This window comes from Gordionus sp. m RMFG-2023, chromosome 2, assembly GCF_954871325.1.
Source record: "Gordionus sp. m RMFG-2023 chromosome 2, tfGorSpeb1-WG-v2, whole genome shotgun sequence".
Classification (NCBI taxonomy): Eukaryota; Metazoa; Nematomorpha; class Gordioida; order Chordodea; family Parachordodidae; genus Gordionus; species Gordionus sp. m RMFG-2023.
The window spans coordinates 37611263-37636626 of record NC_088776.1 but is presented as its reverse complement, the minus strand read 5'-3'; the positions used below and the strand labels follow the sequence as shown (position 1 = coordinate 37636626).

The window sequence follows — 25364 nt, the reverse complement described above, 5'->3', positions numbered from 1 at the left end:
GGGATTAATTTGTACCGTTTCAAACTCGATTTGTACTATTACCGTTTTCCAGCTATTGACGGTTAAAAATATGGTGCCAAAAATAAAAAACACTCAAATTTTTTTTTTTTTTAAATTTCTTAACGTACAACGATAGTTAACAAAATAATAGCAATAGGTATGTTTGAACACACGACGGAAGAAAGTGTCGTGTGTTCTAAGGAGTCATGTTTTAATATAATTTACAAAAATGGCATTTTATCATTTTCAATTGAACATATAAATAATATATCTAATTTAGAATCAATTATTAATGATTATTTAGCCCAGCCTATAGGTAGAGGGATATGTAATGTAAAAAAAATTTCAAATATATCTTGTAACTATATATTATCTTCTACGTTACTTTTAAATCGTTAAATATATTATTAGAAATCACATTAAAAACGGGGCAATACCCTTTAATTGATATAAAAACAATACCAAATTATATCAAAATTGATCAAATTATTTACACCTTTAGAGGTGTAATAGCTTATGAAGGCAATGAGCAAAACGATCCAAATATTTTAGGTCATTATATCGCTTATTGCCTACGTCGCATAAATGATTTATTATATATAAAATTTGGATAATAAAATAAATAAATATGTTATTACGCTCCGTTTTAAGAGCTTATAATGCATTTTATATGGTATTGTGCAGATTGGATTTTTTCAAGTGTTAAAAAAAGCTAACTGGTTTGATTTATTTTATAATTTTGCGCTAAAATTGAAAATGTATACAAATTTGTATGTATAATTTATCTCATATATTAATTGATATTATATCATTTAGGAATATATTAATTTATATAATTTTATAATATATTAATTTATATTTATATAATTTTAGAATATAGTAATTTATATTATATCATTTTATAATATATTAATTTATATTTATATAATTTTAGAATATAGTAATTTTTATTATATCATTTTATATATTAATTGATATTATATCATTTTAGAATATAGGATAAGGTTACCAAAAAATTAGTAAATATTTATGAACAATGATAAAAGAAATTACACCAAAGGTTACTAGTTAAAAAATAAATGCCCTCTTGGATGATAAACTTTTGGCTCTTTTGGAAAGGGTGCCATCTGAAGCCAGTAAAATATATTTTTTTTATCTATAAATTTAATATTATTTAGATTGTATCTACAATCATAGCAGAAGTAAATACTTTTTCAAATGTGAGACTTTGATGGAGCAATCAAAGAATCAAAACACTACTGTTGAATTATAACCTACAAATTCAACAGAAACACTTTCAAATTAACCATCATTATATTTCTTTAATAAAACGATATCATATATTATTGTGTTTATTTTTGTAAATATATTTATTTATATATATAATAAAGTAATATTCTATATTATATGTCCATTTTTGAAAAATATTTATAAATAAGCAAACTATTTTGAATATCGGGGGGGGGGCTAACTTCACGCTATAATATAAGGTTAAAAATTTGATTTCCGAAATAAATAATAAAGATAAAGCATAATTTGAGGCATCATTAGGAAGAGAAAAAAAATTCTCTATCGTTGTATGTTAAAAAAATGTTTTTAAAAAATAAATTTTGAGTGTTTCTTATTTTTGGCGCCATATTTTTAACGGTCAATAGCTGGAAAACGGTGATGGTACAAATCGAACTGAAAACGGTACAAATCATTCTCTATCGACCTATGCACTTTTTATTTTTAAGTTCAAATGTTGGGGGGCTGTCGTGAAGTTGGCCCCCCATTTTGTTCTTTGAATATCTCAAAAACGGTGATGGTACAAATCGAACTGAAAACGGTACAAATCGGGTACAAATCAGTCCAACTGATAAACCATTGAAAATCAAAAAGTGTGGGGCCAACTTCACGGACCTCTTGGGGATGATAATATTGAAATGATTTTATTATTAAAATGCAACAAATTACCATAAATATTTATTTTTATTACATAAATTTTTTTATAATCAAAACTAACTATATTTTAATATTTATAAATGTTTTTGGGAAAAAAGAGACCAGAACTTTAGACTAGCTAATTTAGCTAGGAAAGTCCTTTGCATACCTGCTAACAGTACACCTATCGAAAGAATCTTTTGCATCGCTATTAATACTCAATGTCAAAAGAACCTCTTTATGCCCCCTTTATCTCGATAAAATAATATTATTCACGGCAATTATGATTTAACCAAATTTTATTTCTAATTTATTTATATTTCTTACTCTATATTGTGTTTGCATTCCAAATTTATACATAAATAAATTTGTTTTGATAAAAATTGAGAGAATATGACCTGAGTAAAAAGGCAATTCATTAGATTATTTCGGAGATTGAAAAATACAGATATAGTGAAGTGATAACATGTTTTTAATTCGGAAGCGGTGAGATTCGAACCCTTGATTAAATAGATATTATTGCCCCAATAATATTTTAAACATCAAATTTCTTTTGAAAAAATTTATAACCACCATAGAAATTTTTATAAATCGCTGCTGTTCCGCTTTATTTTAAAGCATAGTGTGAAATTCCAAGTAAATAAATGGCTCCGTTTTTAGCAGGTTAAAAGTCGATTCTAGAAAGGCTAAACCAAATTTTTAAGAGATAACCCTTTAACTTAAGAATCTTAAAAAAATATATATATTCTTACCTTAAGACTTATCAAATTTTTTCGTCTGCTAAGATTGAGGGCCGATTTAATAACACTACAAGCAAGATATTATCCAATTTTAGCATAATCTTAAAATGTTTCATTGGGAATTCGAAATTTTCAAGTAGATAAGTTGTTAGTTGCTAAGATTAATCATTCTACTTTGAAAAAAATAACAAATTAGAATATTTTTTTTATCGAGTTCTTCAGTATCCCAATGAACCATTTTTTAATAATTGACTGATATTTGAAAAATTAAATCATTAGGATCATGTTGACAATAATATTTAAATATCATGTGGATTATTCAAATGTCGCTAGATTCAAAAATTAAACTTTCATTTAAAAATATACCACAAAAATTCAAAACTAGTAATATTAAAAACGGACCAGTTTATAATTCCTCTAAAAACATCATACAGTCCCGTCTAATGGATAGCTTTGAAAACGATAGTTAAATTACTTGAATAAATAATGATAAATTATTTTTTTTATTTTACAAATTCTTCCAATATATTTTTAATTCAAAAATAAAATTGGGCCTAAGAGCCTAGATGGGCCATTTGGCTAAAGGGAAAAAAAAGAAATCTGCCAAAGATTCAAATTAAATGAATATGAACGACTGCTGGAGATATTCCTAATGAAAAGTTGAAAAGATTCCTTATTAACACGAAGTAATGTCGAGTATGAAAGGGACTTCATCTCATGAATTGATCATGGTAGATTATCGAACGAGTTTAAGTGTAAATAATATGTCAAGTTTAATGTTCATAAATATTAATGAACCTTCGATATCCAGAATGGATTCCAGATCCATATATTAAAATATGGAAAAGGAATCATCGCGGACGAATGCAACCTTTTCAAAAAAAATACAGTCCAAAGAAAACGAAGAATTGAAAGATTGAATTTTTTAAATTCATATTTATATATATTTTAATTTGTTTAGATATCGATGGTATTAAATTTGTAGATTAATTTTGAAAAGACTTTAATAATATTAGTAATAAAAAAAATCGATTTTTTATGCATATCATATTTTTAATAACATTATATAAGCCCCTTCAGATTTTTAAGCAATACACCACTTGTACTATCAGGCCATCGATTATACTCGAGATCCTTAACTATCGTTTTATTATATTATTTCGAATTAGTCGATTTTAGTGTTTGTGGGAATTTAATTTTCATTGTCGAAATATCATTTTAAAATTATATTGCTAACTTAAAAAAAATAAGAGAATTTTTGTCCGATTACTATTACCTATATAAGATAAATATATTATTAAATTTAAATTTAAAATGTTTTTATACCTCGAACTATAAAAACGCAATGGTTATCTATATTGGTACTAGACAGTGTCAATGCTTTCTCCAAATGAAGCGTTAGGGCTTAAATATGTTTTTACCCAAAGATAATATAAATAGAAATATTATCGAATTAAATTGTTTGGTAGAATAGGGTTAAAATAAAATAATAAGTGTTGTTAATTATCACTATTTAAACTCGAAAAAAAAATAATGATTTCCTTTTAAAATATTAAATAATCTTTAATTTTTAGCTTGCTAACTTATCACAGGTTATTGACTCCACCTTTTGACTTGGGGTAAAAATATTATTGGTAACACTGAACTCCATTGATTTACAGTAAAAAAAACACCTAAAAATTAAATATACACTGTTATAAAATATAAGTTCCGTTAGATGGTAAACGAGATCAGATGGCAAGAAATTAGATTTCAGTTAGAACCCTATAATAATAGAGTAATTAATTTTTAATATATGATATAATAAAAAAATTATATTAAACTTGTTTTGACACACATCTCAGCATCGATTTTTCCATCATCGAAGGCTTTCAAAGATATTTGTCTTAATAAATGCACCAGATCATTATGCGTTTTGACCCACTTGCTTTGTTCTGATTTACTCTTTTCAGGGTTCGATCTATTTATTTTTATAAATATAAATATTAAAAATTATTTAAAGCAGTTAAATCATAATATTCAATGCAACTTGTATATTCAAGTTTATTTATAATCTGTGCATCAGAAATTGAAACATATTTCATTGTCCCAAATGAATTCATATATTTATTATTATTATACTATATATGTATGTGTGTCCAATATGAAAAATATTCACAAAGATGATAATATTAGTATTCATACTTGGTCCACATTTAACAATCAAGTTAATTTGTCATAACACATGCATTAATAAATCATATGCACTTGTAATAAAATGGGAATGCTTTTGATAAATTTTCGAGAGAATAAAATGGGGTGTTGATGTTGTTTCTTGAATACCATTCTTGAATGAGTGCCATTTCTGATCAAGGTTTATTTAGTTAATCAATTTTAAAAAAAAGACAGTATATAATGACTCATTACTAAATTTACAAATTTTTTTTTATAAGACACCTTAGAGATATCAAATAAGATAAACTCTCGAATGTCAGCATATGAATGTTTGAATCTAAACATTATTTATCTTTTAAAATTGTATATCCTGTAGTTTATATTTATTTAAATTTCTATATAGTATAAAATCTTAAGACCAATTTATTTTAATATTTATCAATTTTAGAATATAAATAAATATTAGAGACCTGCAAAGGTTCCATATACACGGCCCGGCTTGAATTTTTTTAAAAAAAATTTTTCGGTCTGCCCGGGTTTTATATTTTTAGGCCGACCCAACCCGAATTATTTTTAAAGAAAATTTTCAGACTCCCGGACATTTTTTAAATATATTACATTTATTTTTAATTTTTATAGATAATAATGGCGATTTGAAATATTTAGTTTTAAAATAAACGGGATTTTAAAAAAAAAATTTTTTAGGCCCGGCCCGGATATATTTAAAATTTTAATACGGCCTTGCCCGATAGGGCCGGGTCTGCTGATCTCTGATAAATATAATATTCAAGTATATATACCGATACTTATTTAAAATAGGGGGATGGCAGAAATTTATATTTGAATTATCTGAAATTTAAAGGGTAGGTATACTATAAACTTGCTGGAATACAATTCCGGTCAAGTTAATCTTTAGGACTTCAAATGTAAATGTTAAAAATTCCTGCATATACCGAATTAGATTAGTATACACCCTATCACATGTAATTTATAATAATATAATTATACATTGTGGACTTTTAATTATAATATGATTTAGTGATCTGCATCGGGCCTAATTTTTCAAGCCCGGCCCGAACCCGAAATTTTTTTAAAAAGATTTGCCGGCCCGGCCCGGCCCGAATCCGAAACTTCTTTTAAAAAAATTTAGCGGCCCGGCCAGGTCCGAATTTATTTAAATATAGAAATTAATTTTTATAATTACTCAAAATAAAAGACATATGTTATATGGCGTTTAGTTGCAATAAATAAAATCAAAAATTTTTATTTTACATAAAAAATTCAATATAAAATTGATAAATTTAGATATATTTAAAAAAATTTCCAAAGTCCGACCCGACCCGGCCCAAATTTTTTTAAAAATATTAGGCCCGGCCCGACCCAAACAAAATTATTTTAAATAAAATTAGGCCCGACTCGGGCCGGTACGGGTCGGGCCTAACTTTGCAGATCTCTAATATGATTTGCCCTTTAAAATGATAAAATCGACAAAATAATTGTTATATATTAAGATACCTAAAGAATATCTTATTTTTCAAGGTAATTAGGTAGCCTTCGGGTCATAAATAATTTATTTTTTAAAAAAAATCGAACTTTATAATCTTTAGAGTAAAAACATATAAATTTGGAATAAAGGGAATATAAAACATATAAAAACAAATAAAAATATCAAAATATATTTTACAAGAAGGGCGGGGGATTATGAAAAAGAATATTTTAAAATATATTCTTAACACTGTGTCCAAAACATCAAAAAAAAATATGGCCAAAATTCTTTTTAAATATATTCTTATAACACTGTGTCCAAAACATCAAAAAAAATATGGCCAAAATTTTTTTCAAATTTTATAAAATTTTCATAACTTAAAAGTTTGTCTTTGTATTCCTTAAAGAAAAAAGATTTGAACACAACCAAAAAATAGACAATAAAGTAGGAAAGGAAGAAAAAAAATATGATTGTTTTTTTATAGATTTTTTGAATTGAGATAAATTAAACTTCCAAAAACCTTTTTATATTAACCATAACATCTATATAGATTAATTTCCTTATATTAAGAGCTTATAGTGACTAAATATTAACTATTTCCTTATAATCATCACATTTATTTTCAAGGTACTTCAACTTTTATAATTACCTATTATAAAAAATAATTTTTCATAATTCTTTTTAATTAACTTTTGGTATCGTCTTTTATGTATTCCGTTAAAACCTCCATATCAGATGTTGATATATTGGCTGGAACCGGTATGGTACCATCTTTTTCTCCAATTAAACCCTTGAATTTATAGTATATAAAAAACACATCCATATTCAGTTAATCCAAATTATTTGTACTATTGTAATAATTACCACAAAAAACACTCCCTTGCTTTCAACAAAACAATCTTCTAAACATTGGTATGAATATTCGTACAACTGGGAATCATAATATGGGTCAATGTGAGAAGCTGCGTTAAAGTTCAAGAATTCAACATCGTAACCATATTGAGAACAAAAATTTTGGAGATCCGGTAATAAAATAGAGGTTAACAAATGGCGTTCATATTCGAATTCTAATTTGTAAAAAAAAAATTTCCTAGAATATTCTACATAGAATATATTGCCACTTAAAATATCAATATGAATAAACTTTAGTAAAAGTTTAGAGGTGCTAATAATAGTGTTAACTAAATACCTAGGCCAGAATAATATATTTAAAACATATGTCTATTATTTGAAAGAAAAATTTTTATTCATGATTTTTTTTGATCTTGGCAGTGAAGGGAGTTCTGTTTGTTTTAGTCTAAGGTTATCGAGTTTGATATTATATAGAAATTTGTTGAAACTTGGTAAACTATTTATGTGTATACTAGTGCTTTTTTAATATCAGAAAATGGATTTCATTTAGGTAATGACAGTTGTAGAAAATATTTTGTTATTAGCAGGGATGTGAACCCTTCGACAAAAAATGGTCCGGGTCTGAGTTCAGGTTCAGGAATAAAACTAAAAAGGGTTCGGGTTCAGGGTCCTGGTTTAGGATAAAGAAATATTGACTCAAAATATTTATTTTTATTAATTTTTTTATACTCTGTATAAATTAAGCGTATCAGGGATTTTGTTAAGGTAGGAGGGTAGCCCTATTAGGTGGTGTTTCCCCCATTTTATTGGAAATCTTTAGGTCCACTTATTGTAAGACTTTGGCTATATTAGATTTTTATAAAAATAGCTTTGGATTTTTATATAAGAATGTTTTTTTCTAAAAATTATAAATTTTATAGTCGTTATTTTAAAAGATTATTAACATTCACAAAATTTTTCTTCAAATTCTTCTTTATAGTGATATATTGTACACATTTTTTAAAGAGAGGGGAGCGAGAAGTGTGTAGGGGGAAAATTTTTATTATAAAATGGTATTTACGAAAATAGGCACTTTGCGATGGGGGAGAGGAAATTTCCTTACTCTTTATTACGCGTCTGATAAAATCCCCAAAATTTTACTTTCTAAAATTGACTTTATACTTGACTTTTAAAACCAGTTGGCAAATACAGCCAAAATTATTTCAAATTTCTTTATTAAAATGATAAGATTTAAAAAATCGGGGCGAGATCGATCCATAAAATAACAAACTTTAAAAAATCCAAATCGAGCTAAAGATTGAAAACTCGAACCGAGCCAAAAATATTTCATAAAAAAAATTCCAGACTAGATTTAAAAATAGAATTTTTTAAAAAAATTTCGGACCTCTAAAATATTTGTATCGATATAAAAATTTGTAAATAACCTTCATGATGGCTTGAGATGAAAATTCTTATATGCCTGATACTGGGCTTTGGTATATAATTCAGGTCATAAAAATGGATGATTTTGTCAACGTTAGCTGCGCTGTATTTGGATTCCTTCTCAACTGTTAAATAGAAAATAAATTATAATATTTAGTATATATATATATAATAGTATTATTATACAATTATGAAATTAATTATTTGATGAATCTTCCAAAAACATAGTGAATAGACTTTTTAATATTATTTAAAGAATATTTTTCAAATCAATATTAAGGATTGGAACCTTAAGAGGTAAATTTTAAATAAAAGCTTATTTATGTATTTATGTCTTTTTTTCCCCTTAACAGCTAACTAATCGTACACTACGATCGTTTCATTTGCGTTATATCAACAACAAATTCTTAAATATTCCTTTAAAGGGTCATTTTTTATAAAATAAATCCAATAATATATCCGTTCAATAAATATTATTTAAATTCTATGCGTAGTCCTAGTATGAGGATAAATATGCTATTTAATTAAAGAACAAATCATATTATTTAAAACATAACAACACCTGAAAGGCACATTACCATTCCCCAAGGCCGTAATACCTGCAAAGCCATTTGCTAAACATCAACCAATTTTTTGGAGGTATATTAAAAATGACCAAATTTTGGATAAATATTAACCAAATTACACAAAATAATATAAGAGTAAGTAAGAACTCATTTTTTAAATATTAAGAGGCGGAATCACGCCGCTGCTTTCGATATTCTATATATCATACCCCTTAGCATAGAGTTGGCTTCAGAAATAAATATGGTACTAGTTGGATTTGAATCCAGATATATGCTACTGGTGATATAGAACCGACTAAGCAACTCACTACACTTCAAAACGATATTCTTTTTCGTATATAATGATAAATATTTTAGGAAAAATATATAAATAACAAACCCGTGATATGAAGGTTAGGTCCATCTATGTGCATTTTACCCCTATCAAAGAGATTTATGAATAATCCCAATTCCCACTCTCAGATAAAAAATTTTGTTTACAAAGCAAAAAATATTTTTTAAAAAAATTAAATTTACACAAATTCTAAAATTGTAAAAACGTACTATAAAAATGCTATATATTCTATTATTTTAAGATGATGCGGCTTTCATAAATAAATAATTTATAATGTATAGGCTCGATAAAATAATGTCTAATAAATACTTTATTTGTATTTTTGTGGTTAAAAAAGTTTAAAAAATATCTAATAAATTTTGAATTTAATTCTAAACAATTGATTTTTTTTAAAATTAAAATCACTTTATATTTATAAGCTTTAATTTAATCAGAAGTAAAAGTATATGCAGAACTATACTGTAGTAATACTCAATTGCCAAATATAATTGGAAATCATAAGAGAGATTGTCAAATTCAATTTAATATATAAAGAATTTGATAATATTTACCATCAGACGCATTTGGTTTTTATATAAAAATAAAACCAACGTGCAGCTGCAGCGTACATTTTTAATATTTATTTTGAATATTGGATTTATTATTAATGGAGTACGATTTTTTTTTTCTTATTTACGAATTCGGATACTTTACATAACTGATACATAACATATATTGATCAGTTTCAGTCGATACTTTATATTTTAACGTATACCAGTGTCCGATACTCAAAAATAAAAATTTCTTCATAAATTTAAAAAAAAATTTCTGTCGCATTACGTAATAAAAAATTCATATGAAAAACCTATTAAAAAAAGAAAGAAAGCACTCTTAATTTTTATTTCCTATTTCTTTTAATTTAATATTAGTAATTTTATAAATTAATTATAAATGATAAATAAATAAAAAATGATAATAATGAATTATATCTTTGTTTTTTCTATAAATATAAATATACTATACATTATTATATTTTGCAATAATTATAGGTAGTATTGGCTTACATATCTTTTAATTGGTGGTATGGAATCGGTTAAAGTGCATATTGATATATACCGAATATATTTTTAGAAACCTCAAAAGAGATTCGTAAAAATTTTAGTTTCGGTTTCAAACTCTATTTCTCTTATTTAAAAGTAGTAAATTAATAATTAAACAAAAAATGGTCATATAATTTGAAGTACAATAATCATTGTGTTTGTTTTTTGTATATCATGTTTAAAACACTGATTAATATAGATTTTCTTTATTTTTTTAAAAAATGATGTAGAACCATGCTTGGATCTTCTTGGAATGCCTTTATTTTAAACAACTTGCTCATCTCAATTCCATTAATCAAGAAAAGCAACGTTGCTATGAAGGGATAAAAAGGTTTTCATCTGCCTAAATTTACAAAATACTTTTTTCATGTTCAAATGAAATGATTTTTATTTTATATTACACCTAAATACTTATAAAAGGGAGTTGCGACTACACTGGGATAAATAGGTGTTATTAAAAAAAAATATATTCATGTTTAAACATAAATTATGCGATCTTTAGAAACCAATAATTTCAAAATTCTCTTTACAATAGTGTTAGCAACTTCAAGGTCATTTTGTTATTATTCTTTTTTTATATTATAATAAGGACATTTTAAAAAAATTCCAATATATTCCTCTTTCGTCTAATTTAAAATAAAAAAAATTTCGACTTATAACTATTAAAAGGAAAAATTCAATTTAATTATTTAACGAATTTTTTAAAAATACTTTTATATTCATAGCCAATTTTCGAAAGTTTTATTTAAAATATTCAGTAAATATTAATAAATAAAATGGATTTTAAACAAAAAATGAAATATTAAATAATTCACAAGAAATTTTTATGAAAAATTGTGGTTTTATAATGTCATTTAGGAACTTGGAAATAAGGTGAAAATATCGTTAAATATTGCCTACGCCTTTTAATCAATTTGTTAGTAAAACATTATAAATATGATAGAGTTATCATCGTATCTGTTTATTCGGTCAGGCCCTATCTCAAGAATTTTTTTTATGCCGTCTTTCCAATATATGGAAAATATTTTAACACTTTTTACCTCATAATTTATCTCTATGTCTACGCCTTCTTTATCTCTGTCAAAAACATATAATAATTTTTTTTTAATTTTATTTTAAATTACAAGTGTTGTTAAACGCTACTTTTAAAAGTAGCGCGCTATCGCTACCGCTATTTTCGTTATTAGCTACTTTAGCTAAAGCTACTTTTTACGCTATTTTGATTTTTTTTTAAAATATTTTTTACATAACTTTATTTCAACAAATAAAATATTGGTATAAAAACATGACTATAATGTTACACATATATATATAATTTATTCAATATTGCACTTTAATAATAATAAAATTTCGGTACTATCATCCCCAAGTCTAGAGCCACGATCAGAAAGTATAAGCTTTGCTATACTAAATAATATGTTTAGCACTAGCACTTGAGGGCAACGCAGTATTAAATTTAATAAACACACTTTTTATATGAAAAAAATCATCAAAGATATTTAAATGAGTATTTTTAGATTTAAAAAAAGCATCTAGAGGTTCAATAATATTATTATTGTTATTTCAAAAAAATCGTCTATGGAAGGCCGCGGTTTCGATCTAGCTATAGTATTAGTATCGTGGTTAGGCATGACATTTTTTAACGTTACCATCATCCTATCAAGTTGCCCTTTCGATTCAGTCAAATTAATATATGGCCAATTTAACTTGAAACTAGGATGAACGATACCAGCTATTACATTATCATCATCATACAGATCTGGAAATCTAATTTATATAAAGCGATTGTATTAATTATAAAATAAGAAGAATACCTTTTTAATTTTCAAAATTTAAATTTATCTGAGATTTAAATTCATTTATAAAAAAAATATTAAAATAGCATTAAATTATGGTAAATAAAGATTTTAAAAAATATAATTATTATACACAAGGTAATTAATAATATATTAATTTTGAATTTTATATTAATACTATATATTAATATTATAGATTGTGTTGTAAATTAAGCCAATTTAAATAATGGCTAATCAAGCAATAAATCATTCATTTTATATAATTGTATAATAGAAAAAATAGTTTTGTCCTTTTCTCAATGCCTTTTAACCTAGACTCTACCAGTGCTTGGCAAAATTTTATTGCATTGAAACTGATATCCAGTAGTAATTTTTTCTTCAAGATTAAAGTATTTTTTAAATTTTGGGAAAGGATAATCTATATTTTTCTCATTTTCCAAAGAAATTTCGCTATCTTCAACAATCTCACACATTTTTAATAACTAGATTTATAATGCTAACTAGATTTATAATATTTTTAAATATAAATGTAAATTTCAAAATTAAATAAAATAAAAGGATTATAATTTTAGATTTAATAAAAAATATATTTTAATAATTTTTAGATATATTTATTATGTATTGAAAGTAGCGAAGTAGCGCGCTAATTCGCTACTTTCTAAATTAGTAGCGAGCTACCGCTATCGCTATTTTCTAAAAAAAGTAGTCAACTAAAGCTACCTATAAAAAAAAGTAGCGCGCTATTTTAACAACACTGTAAATTACTGTATAGTAATTAAATGCATAATTTGGGCAAAGCTTGTTTTTTAAATTAGCAATTACAATCAACTACATATGAAATTGATTCAATATTTGTTTTAAATTATATTATTTATGGGCAATTAAACATTGTTTAAAACCCTAATGGATTGACATGATTATATTTTTTAAATCATCAATAATTTATTTTTTAAATTGCAATCTGCATAATTAATTAAAAAAATTGATGTGTTTATTTTTATTGAATATGTTATATATTACAAAATAAAATTATACATTACCCCCTAAATAATGTTCGATTATTTCAAATCAATCATAAAAGTACCGACTATGGATTTCATTATTTGGCAAGAATATTATATTGAGTATAGGAATAAAATAATGAATCTCCGAAAAATTTAGAAATATGAAAAGATGAATATAAAAAGGTGGAAGACAAAAATTTTAATAAAAAAAAGCTGACACTGAAATTATATATAAATTTCATAAAAATCTAAGCAAAACGAGTATAAGAAAGTAATTTTGTCTTCTCTTGCTAGTAAAATATAAGATTTAATAAATAAAAGTGTTTATCTGATTATTAACTACACATATTATTGATACAAATTATAAATATTTTTTAAAAAAATTAATTTTTACAATAAGGGCACATTTTGCCATTAAACTATTTTATTTGCCATTTTACCCGATGAAGTTTTACCCCGTGGGTAGTGAGTTAGCCTAAAGGTCCTTAAAATATTTCCAGATAATCTAGTAAATCCGGATTAAGTTTAATAGGTAGCTTAGACATTGAGGAATATGACATTTAAATTTCATTGAATAATTTTTTGACTCAAAGCCAAAAATAGTAAAAAAAAATAAAGTTGTTACAAAAGGGCTAAAAAAATTGTTTTTGATCAATATCTTTTGAATACGAAGCTCTTACTACTAAATGAACAAAAGTTAGATAGTATGTATAGAAATACATCTTTTGACCAAGTTTGAAACAATTAGCTCTAAAAATGAAAAAGTTATAGACGTTTGCCTACTTACCCCACTTGCCATAGGGCCCCGGTCTCCCCTATACTAAGCATCTCCTCTTAGAGGTCTGCATTGGGCGGGGTTTCGGCTCGCCCGCCCATATAAGTGGGCGGGCGGATGGGCGGGTAAAAAATTTTCGAGAATGGGCAGGTGGGCGGGCGGGTTAAATAAATTTGAAACTATGGGCGGGCTGGGCGGGCGGGTTAAAAAATTTAAAAAATGGGCGGGGTGGGGGGTTAAGGAAATTTAAAATTTTTGTTCAAAAACAAACTAAAAAAAATAATTGTTTAAATGATCTATAACAATATTTCTTTTTTTATTGTACCAATCATTTTTTTTTAAGTGAAGAACATTTACCTAACTATATTATGTAATAAACACAACAATAAAACTTTTTTCTTAGAATAAATAAACATTTTTATCTATTAAAAATTTCCTTTTATGGGAATGTAATAAAACTTTTCTCTTAAAATTTCCTTTTTTTGGGTTCAATCTGCATTCTATTATTTTATTTTAGTAATAATTATTTATCTTTATAATTGCCCTTTTCATTTTTATTTTATTATATAATATATAAATTTTATTTTTTATAACATAATTTTTAATAAAAAAATATATTTTAATTTAATTTTTATTTTAAAATTTTATTATGAATAAAGAAAATATATCTAAAAAAATAAAAAATAATTTATATAAATTAAAAGAAAATTCAGAATATTTTTCAAAAATGGGCGGGCGGGTTAAAAAAATTTTTAGACTAATGGGCGGGCGGGCGGGCGGGTTGGTAAGGAATTTTAGACAAATGGGCGGGGCGGGCTGGTATATATTTTTTTGAAAACTATGGGCGGGCTGGGTGTGCGGGTTAAATTTTTTAAAACATTGGATGGGCGGGCTTTTAGTCCAAAAACCCGCACAATGCAGACCTCTATCTCCTCTTACCAGTATTAGGTAGCTATTTTTTTTTTAAATCTTAAACACAGGGGAACATTGCCATGATTGAATCTTTATCTTATTTGTTTTACATAATTTTTGCTCTAAAAACATAATTGAATCAATTCCTGTTTAAAAAAATAAGTAAATAGTAATAAGATATAAATTGTATAAATTATAATGAATAAGAATTAGTTTTATTTTTAATATTTAAGTGATTTTAATAAAAAATCCTCTGATATTTTTAAGTCGTATCAAACTTAAATTTCACCCCTCCTTGTTAAAGCTTATAACAAATTCAATATTTTTATTTTTTAATAAAAATTTTATTTAGAATAAAAAGGAAAGTCCTCCATGCCCATTCCATAAAGCTTAAGTCCGCGCGTAGTTTTTAAATATATTTTTAACTTATCCCCAGTGTGTTTTTAAAACTTTTTATACTAGCCACCACCATAATTGTTTTACAAACATTTTTAGAAAAAATACTGTTTAATTATAATAATAATATATTGTTCTCTTTTGAGAGAGGGGGGGGGATAATTTTATTAGCTTTAAATTAGCAAAACAGGTACATTTGCTAGGGACATTTTTCTTCTTCTACACCCCCGTTTGGTTATGCCACTGCAATATATCGAATGATTCTAAAATCACCTAAATTTAATGTTTTTAAGTAGACTTAGACATTACGCCAATTTATAAATTAGTTGTTTTAAATATATCAATTAAAAGTGCTAAAATAATAACTTTTGACCATATGACTTCAAAAATTGTGAAGCTTTAAATCTCGTAAACTCTTATTTTATTTAAAAAAAGTGTTGTAGAATTTAAAATCTTTATGTGATTTCCTTTAAAAATGAAAGCATCATCTAAATCTTAAATATTTATCATCATCCAAGATTGGCTTTTGGATTGTCAAAATTTAATATCACCCAACATTTGTTATAAAATTTAAGCATGAATATTTAGAGTAATTGGCGGGTGCTCTGCTAGTATAATATAAATTGATTTTTCATTAGCTCTAAATTATAACATTAAACTATAAAAATCTTATATGTCATATTTCCCTACAGAATATTAGTTTTTAGGTCATTTCATTTCATTATATATATATATATATAATATATTTAATAAAATATAATCTACAATGTAAAAATGTATTGTATTAATTTTAACGTGATTAATGATATTCAATATACATAATATTATTTTAAATATATTATGGTAATATCTAATATCCGAATATGAGCCTGATTTTCTGACCGAGCCGCACAAATTGTTTAAATTTTTATGGGCCGGGCCGAAGTTTTGAAAATGTTTTTAAAGCATAATTAGACAAATTTATTATGTTTTCCTACACATTTATTAATAAAGGGCCGGGTCAAAAATCCGATAAAAATCTAAGGGCCAGGGCGTGGTGGCATCTAATATAGATATTTAAAAAGTTGTGTTGATAGTTGAGGTGGGGGGCTAAAATCCTCTAAAAACTTTGGAATTATAAATTTTAGATTCCTTTTAGACAATATATATAAATATAAAATGTTTTTTTGCTAATTTTAAAATAAAATTTGTGAAGCGACGTTACAATTCAATAAATATTTTGAGCTTTTAGATACAAATATAATACTATTAATGGGCAAAATTTGTTCCCTTATTAATTTAAAGTTTTATAATTAGGCTAATCTTTACAAATCCAGCAACAACTAACAAACAACTTATTATGTGGAAAAAGATTAGTTTTGATTTAATTTATAGCCCAGGATTGTGGATAGTAGCGAACTTTACGCCTTTAATATTTTCCATTTGAGTGAATCATTTCGTTGAATTCCAAGAATCAGCAATTTAATAGACTCCTTTCATAAATAGAAGTTTTCTCTTAAAAAAGGGTACATTTAGAAAAATGTTAAGAGCCACATTTTAATTTAAATACAAGGTTTTTTTGATCAATTAAAATTCTTATATCGATTTTTAACAAATTCTCATTTTTTATTATTATTTGTGTTTTGTTATAAAAAGATATTACAGAAGAGGAGTTTAAATTTATTATGGCCACTGTTACTTTTAAGATTGTTTTAACATATAAGAATTAAATATTTTTTAACTAACTAAGAAGTTTTGCTATCCCTTTCGTTGTACACAAATCAATAAAATTATTAAACGTTCTAAAATTATATTGAGGAAAATTTATATAATTATATTTCGTTAAGAATAAAATTATATTGAGGAAAATTTATGAATAAAATTATATTTTATTAGGAAAAATTATATAGTATACTAAAAAATTCTGTTTGAAATTTTTTCTGACTAATGAAAATACTTGGTCTACAATTTAATATAACACCAGTGGCTATCAAGCCCATTAATGGATTAATAATTAAATCTTTAAAGCATTAATTAACTAATCAGCAAATGTATATTTATTTTATTTTTAAAAATCCTTATGTTGTAATTCTTAGTAATTTAATCCAATAAATCGATACAACTAAGAGTAATATTGATACGCATACATGCAGTGGCGTAGACAAGGGGAAGGTTTTGGAATTGAAAACTCCCCACCCATAAAAAATATAAAATGCCATTTCTTAAATAAACGATTTCATTTTTTAATTAGATAAAATTATATTTCCATATATATATATGAAAATTTGCTTTTATTTCTTTTAAATTGCCAAGCTTAATTTTATAATTCTGTAAATCATCTCAGAGATTTCTTCTTTTATTTTAAAAAGTACATGGAAAAATTCTAAAAGTCTATGACTAAATACTATGAACACATTTCATTTTATTAAAAGTTTTCACTTAAAAAATTTGTTGTAAGTTATATGGATAAAATTTTAAAAAAGGGAAATTTTCTCGAAACGATATTCTTCGTATTGAGATCTATGTAAGGATGTAATCGGGAGGGGGAATGCGAGGGAACGCAGTGCTTTGCCGATTTTAAAAACATTTAGCGTACTCCTGACAGAAGTTATAAAGAAGTGGGGGGTGGGAAGGCGTGACCTTTCCAAAATATTATAATGGTATCTTAGCATATTATTAATAGCTTTTATTATGAAACATACATAAAATATCTTATAAACAAAATCATAGTATATTAATATAATTGCACATTTTTAATTCAAAATACATCCTTCCCTATTTTAATTGGTTCTCAAAAAAGAAATCAAATAAAAATAAGGGAAGGGAATGTCATTGTATTGGGGTTGACAAGCTGTTTACTAGATGCAACTCTGCTTCCCCATAAGGACTGAATATATCAAGTGAATGGGGAAATTATGCAATTGATAGCAGTCATTTAAAAGAGAGAACACATAAACTACGATGTTTGCGTAATTTCTTTTAGAAAACTTATCATTTCTGATTCCCACAAAACTGCTTAAGGATAAAACCAAACAAAAATAAATACTGCTAGAAATTGCATTAAATAGTGAATCACATTTTGAATCAAGGAATTTACAAGAAAACAATGGTTGATAAGGGACATATTTTTCATTTTAGGTATTCTGTTTTATTAATAATTGAAAACATTTCCAAAGAAATGCAGATGAAAATTGCAAATAATATTATCAATTTACAATCTAAAATCGCTATACTGGTAGATGAATATACAATAATGTCAAATAAACCAACCTTGGTTATTTATGTAAAATCGGTGTTTGGGGCCCTCTTTTGATGAATGTTTTTATTTTTCTAGACCTAATTGAATTTGAAACAAAAAATGGAGATGGGATTATTCATACCCTATCGAATATCTTTAAATCCGCTGTCAAAAAAAATTACAAAAAATGGGATTTCTTTTGTTAGCAATGGTGTCAATATCATGGCTGGGAGGAAATCTGGTAAAGCACGCCCCTTTGCGCATTATATACAATTATTATACCCGGCATTGCTAAAATAATCTTTGAGAATTAGCGGTGTCTAATGCAATACGATGTGTTATAGGCGTTAATCACTTTAAAGCCTTTATTAACACAATATATAGTTTATATGCAGTTTAACAAAACCCAAAGGTGTTAGGTCAAATATGAATTGTGTTCAATTACTGAAGTGGGGTACTTGATCTACGATGGGCGTTTCCGTACTGTTAAGGCAGTTTGTAATAACTATGAGGCACTGTATACGCAAGTCAAAAAGTAATAAAAATTCTAGCAACAGTTACAAAATTTAACGATCTGTCCACCTGATAAAGTACTTAATTCTTATGATCTCGTTAATGTATGATGTTCTATATGAAATATCCAATCTTTCTTTAAGGCTTCAGACAGGAACAATCAATTAACCTAAAGTTGAAAATTCTCTTTTATAATTTCTAAATGAATATATAAATAATACTTCTAAAGGAGAGCAATAGTTCAAGAAGCTGTGTAAATAATTAAATTTGGATAAGTAATATTGAAGAAAAACAAAAGGCATTCTGGTATCAACTAAAATCAATTCATTACTGCCTTAATAGACAATAAGAATGGGTTAATGGATACTAATTATAATAGTTTTAGTAATTAAAAATACTATGTCAAATTATACAATTTTAATTTTTCTTATCTGATATGGAAGGTTTATAGAAACTAATGGCAATCAGATCCTCACATTCGTTATGAGAAGAGCAAATCAAACGACATTGTTTCCGACTGAAGCTCAATGTAGATCTCGCAATAAATGGGATCAGGGAATATATTGATGATAATAATGAAAGTAATAAATGCCCCCGTGATTTGAAAGAATTTCAAAATTGTACTAACCCAAATCCATGTATTATTATTGAATGTAAGCACGGCTTTCACCTTATGAATGTTGGTGGATTTGCTTGCAAGTCTAATGATAAAACCTATTTCCGGTTTAATGATGATAAACGTAAACGGGCCTCCTCTCAGTCAGTAAAATTCTTCTCTATAAATTAAAAAGAAGCTGACAATTCACAGGTTTGCAGGTGATAACCAATCAAGGGCGATTAATGTTATTACAAATATTGAAAAAGATTCGCTATGCCGAATATTGTTTTCACATTTTTTTAATATCTATTTCTATTTATGTATTATATAATAACAATATAATGATTCTTACATAATTATGAAATGCATTCTACAAAATTACCTCATTTTTTATGCAAAGTATTTCAATTTTTATATAACTTTTTTGCTTCGATATAAACTATTAATAAAAAATTTAAAAAAAAAATTTTGTATCAAATTCTTTGAAAAACAAAAATTACCCTCTATTTTTTCCCCATATTAGGGTGCCGCCTACTATTTCTTTTTACGCAAAATCACCCCCACTGCAAATTTTAGGACTACAGCACTGTGTCTACGCTTTATCTTTTGTATTTCCAATTGTAAAAGCGCACTTAATATTACATTATTAAACAATCGCTCTCAATCTTAGCACATGGGGGTAAAAGTGAGCTTTTGCCGTTTACAATTTAACCGTTACCATTTCATCTCATTATTGTATGATATTTTCCACTCGGATTGAAGTAGATTAAAATGTGTACACTATTTAATAGTTACATTTTGACTTACACAAATATTTTGAATTGGGGAAAAGAACCTTAATGTATTTAGAGTTATTTCACTTATAACTGGTTTCTGCTTATGACTGGAATTGATGAATTAGTAAATACTATCAGGCATTACATATTGGCATAACCCAGATATTTAGTGCTTTTATAATTTTCACCCTAACAGGATACCATTATTGGCAATGTTTTCTTATTTTTAAAGAATGCATTTTTCTTTAAAATATCTACCAAACGGGTCAAAGCACTAAAATCTACTAGATAACACGCATTAATTATTGATATAAGTTTCAGAGTTAATGCTTCCAGAAGTTTGGCTGATTTCACATTTAAGGCGTTATATCAGAATTATTATTTGACGTATATATTTCATTTGTGGTTGATAAATTGATTAAAGAATCAATTAGTACACTAAATGCTGAAGTAAACTAGATATTTAGAACTTCTATATTCGCTGTCTTGTATAATGCCATTTCAGTCGTCGATTTGGCCAAAATTTTGTTGCTAATAATGTTTTCCTTTATAACTATACTAATTAAAGCACTCAGAGGCACTAATAAGCACAAAACACTATGTATTTTAGAATTACTTACAATTGTTTAGCCAACTTTAGCGGAGGTATATAAAGATATGCTTAATACCTCTTTCAAAAAAGTAAAATAAGAATGACACCGGGGAAGTCAAAAATTCCTAATCATAATTTTTCATAAGAGAGACATGGTCGCAAGCCGGGCAGGGGGCGAAACCCCAAATTATTTTTATAATGCTACCAACCTTGAAAAAATCCTGGATATGCCATTGCAATAAAATGCAAAAGGAATCAAATTTACTCCAAAATCACATTTAAATTAAAGAATCTCGATTGAGAGTCTCTTTTTTTAAAGGATCAAAATTTAAACTTTATAACTAATAAACATTTTAAATCATTGGCGTAATCAAGACCTCCCCCCCTTCCCACTTCTCTTAATTATAATTTGCGAAGTCTTGCAAATATCATTCTAAGAAAATATTTCCCATAAAAACGAATAAAAGTATTTGTAAACAATTATTTTATGAAATTTAAGCACATAATAATTTTTTAAAATAATTAATAATATTATTCTGGATATGCCTATATTGTAAATTAAATATTTATAGAACCAGACTTAAACCACTCGGAAAAAAGTTGTTTGCAAGAATAAGCACTTTACATAGTTAGGTTATTAGAGTAAAAGTAATTTCAAAAAATTAATTAATATTTAAATTTTCTGATCGAAATGTCGAATATTTTTTTATAGATATCTTTAAATTAATTTCTATAATAGACAAAAAACATATGTTTTGAGGTGTCTTATTAAGCATATATCACCGTTATAATTTGAAATCGATTTTTTGACACTTTTTGACAAAAAATAATTAAGAAAATAATATGCACATTTCTAAAAGTATCAATATTTAATTAAATGTATGTATGTATACTATAGTGCTATATAAATTTTATATCCTAAAAGTTTTATATAAAACAAAACAAAACAAAAACTATTCTGATTAAAACTGAGCAGCGTCTATCTATTATTTAATATTTATGCACAATAGAAAATTAATTATTTTTTATAAATCAAGGCTTGCTAATAAAATGTCACTTTTTTAAAATTTAGTCATGTTAAAAAATTAGATTTTAATTTAAGCCAGGTAAAAATAAAGAAAAGGTTAAAATTAGAATTACCCATTTTTATTTCCTGGAATATTTCTTGTGGTCTAGATGCTCTGTCTTTTGTGAAAACGTCTTATTTTTAGCACTTTTTTTAAAATATGAAAACTTTTTTTTTGGTATTAATATAATATTTTTTTAATTTATTAAAAACAAGTATACTTTTATAAAATATAATTTATCGATTATTCTATTTAATTCTTTATTATTATAGATTTATATATTTTTTTTAAAAAAATAAAAAAATAGAATAAATAAAAAAATTTAAATTATCTATATAAAATATAAATATGTACATATATATAATATTAAATAATTATCATTGATTAGTAGTTTTTTTTGGTTGATTCTTAAATCTTATTTGCAATATAATATTACAAACCTTTAAAATTAATGCCCTCCATAGCCTATTCTTCAATTTGAACAAATTTTATAACACTATAACGATTTTTATATGCGATGTTTTTGATAATTTGGCCATATATTATTCGATACAAAATTTTCCGTTCTCTAATGCTCAAATTAGGCAAAATTTATTTTGTATAATTGGATCTTTTTTTCCAATTGATTTTAATTTTAATAATTTATTACTCATCTCTCGTCTATTTTTATGATAGAATTTTTTAAATATTACATATAAGATAAGATTTGACCCTATTAAATTAAATTATATATTTTATAAACTAAATATTATAAATATTTAAGATGCCATAAATTATAATAATTACCTATCTATTTATTCTAATTAGTTTAGATTATAAAAATCTAATGATTTTTTAAAAAATATGCATTATTTACAAAAAAAGATGTAAATAATGCAACAATTATTCGATTCCACCCTTTTTACATATTCATCCATAGTAAGAATGTATTTTCTAAAATAATTTTTGTTCATACTTTTTTAGGCAGGCTTATATATTTTTTCCGGTTTTAACTCATTTTAAAATTTCAATTAATTTTGGAAACTTCAAATCGTTGTTTTATTATGTTAAATTTTTATATGTAAATTATTTTGATTATAATTTCCAATTCGTCTTAAATAAAAACATCAAAATTAAGATATTTTGAATTTTCAGAGCAAAATATTATGATTTAAAGAATTAGAATCGGCCCTAAATAAATTACAAATGTTTAAAAATCACACAATGAATCATAACATCCATTCTCTTTTCACGTATTCGATCCCCTTTAATATCATTTAAAAATGGCAAAAATTATTTAAGAAGAAATACCTTAAACCGAGTGCAAAAATGGGAAAAAATAGGTAGCCCCCCCCTCACCCATCCGCACCATGCAGGCAATGGTGGAGTCGTCCAATTATTTTTGGGATTTCATTTTCATATTTTATGCAGGACTTTCTGTTAGTGTAAGTTAATTTATGCTTTTCAGTAATTTAGAGTGCTTGATCACAGCCACTCTTGTGGCTCCTATACTCCCTTCCCCCCCCTCCCCAAATATCCCCATGAAAATTATGCTCCATTCTTAATAAAAAGAAGCAACAACATTTGCACCCTCTCCCCCACCCTTAATTATATAGTGACAACAAGCTATTTTAAAAAATCAACTTTACTGCACAATTTAAAAAACAACAAAAAAATTCTTACAATGAAAATTTCTCAAATACCATTTTTCAATTGTATGCATGAGAATAAGACAATAAAAATATTTTATATTAATTATAAGAATTTTTTATATAATATATTGCAAAAATTGATATTCATAAAATGGTATTAAAATGAAAAATAAATTATATAAATATTTTTTAGATTGTATTTAAAACAATAAAAGATAATTCGAAAACTTCCAAAATTTTATCTAAAAACAAGAAATAAACCTTTTTTTATTAGAAAAATTAAAATATGTTCAATTTCAAAACTTTATCATTAGGGTTCCTTATAAAGTTTTAAAACTTTTTTAATTTTTCAAACAGGTCTTGGACGCAACCTTAAAAAAGGAATGAAAGGGCTAAGTGAAATTAAAACGAGAAGAAAAGAAATTAAATAATTTTCTTTAATATAACTAAACTAATATTTCGATAAATTAAGGAAAGGAAAGTATCAACAGATAACTTTTATAAATTATCTTGAAAAAGATCTCTTATCTTCCTTCTTAGTATTAGCTTATTACTCTTCTTCATCAATATTCCTGGCGGATCCGAATCAGAAGATGTGCATCCACTTCTTCTTTAGTATAAATTAAATATCAAGATAAAATAAATGTAAATGGCATGATTATTTTTTTTAGAATTGAGTTTTTATATATTAAAAAGCTAAGAAGAGAAAATTATGCTATTTTTAATTAATAAAAATTGCCTTGATATTATTCCAAATGCGTGTAATATCTTTGTAAAGGAATTCGGGAATAAGGCTGATTTCCAGTATTGTAGATGAGGAGTATTTGAAGAGTTTATTTTCCAAAGATCTAGAACCTTTTTTGACGTGGATCTGTGTTGGTGGGAAATGTGTTGATCATCGGTCGATGGCAATGCTCAGTAAGAGGGGAATTTTTATCCAATAAATCAAGTGTATGAATTACCGTTCATAATCCACCATTTCAGATCAGGTTATGAATGACCAAAAGAAGTATAAATAGGACCGAACACGCACGTGCCCTGACCATCGAGCTACTTGGGTATCCAGTGACCATAAAAATGGAAAATTAAAAAAAAATGAATTAAAAAATAATGGAAATTATAAGAAATGTATAATTAAATGTTCATTCATATATATATTTTTTTAAATGTTTAAACTTTGTCCAAATCAAAAATTTTAAAATAATATTATTATATGAAAACTGGTTTATTCAGGACCCTATGATTATTATGTGTTTATGGCAGAATTTTCTACTAATAAAGGAAAAGGAAAATAAGTTAAGGATTAAAAATTTAAAAAAAGGTTAAATAAAAAAGAAAATATTTGACACGAATAATTTATATTTTAATCAATGGTTTTAATATATATAAGTAAATATTATAACTTCTGCCAAAAGGTAAAAATGAGACAAATAAACGACAAAATTAATAAAGATGACTTTATATTCCGATTTTACTAACAAACATCTATATATTTTTCGGCAAACATTTAAACTAGCTAAAAATTGTTTAT

The 25364-nt window shown here is 25.6% G+C and overlaps 1 protein-coding gene across 4 annotated transcripts in view; it reads right to left on the bottom strand.

Moving 5' to 3' along the window:
- The window catches only part of LOC135923898 (protein qui-1-like), an 80886-nt gene extending 55966 nt beyond the window's left edge, over nt 1–24920 (bottom strand). Inside the window, exons 1-7 of one of the 4 annotated variants that reach the window (XM_065458895.1) lie at nt 22276–22403; nt 8580–8702; nt 7168–7370; nt 6994–7093; nt 4911–5007; nt 4487–4623; nt 3990–4067 (exon numbers count right to left, since the gene is read on the bottom strand). In XM_065458895.1, the coding sequence (XP_065314967.1) occupies nt 3990–4067; nt 4487–4623; nt 4911–5007; nt 6994–7093; nt 7168–7370; nt 8580–8702; nt 22276–22279 (742 nt within the window). In that variant the 5' untranslated portion in view covers nt 22280–22403. Of the gene's footprint in view, nt 1–3989; nt 4068–4486; nt 4624–4910; nt 5008–6993; nt 7094–7167; nt 7371–8579; nt 8703–9522; nt 9661–22275; nt 22404–24572 lie in introns of those variants that run through there. The other 3 variants (XM_065458894.1, XM_065458897.1, XM_065458896.1) reach the window with 3 other exon arrangements.
- Between the last annotated feature and the right edge of the window lie 444 nt (nt 24921–25364).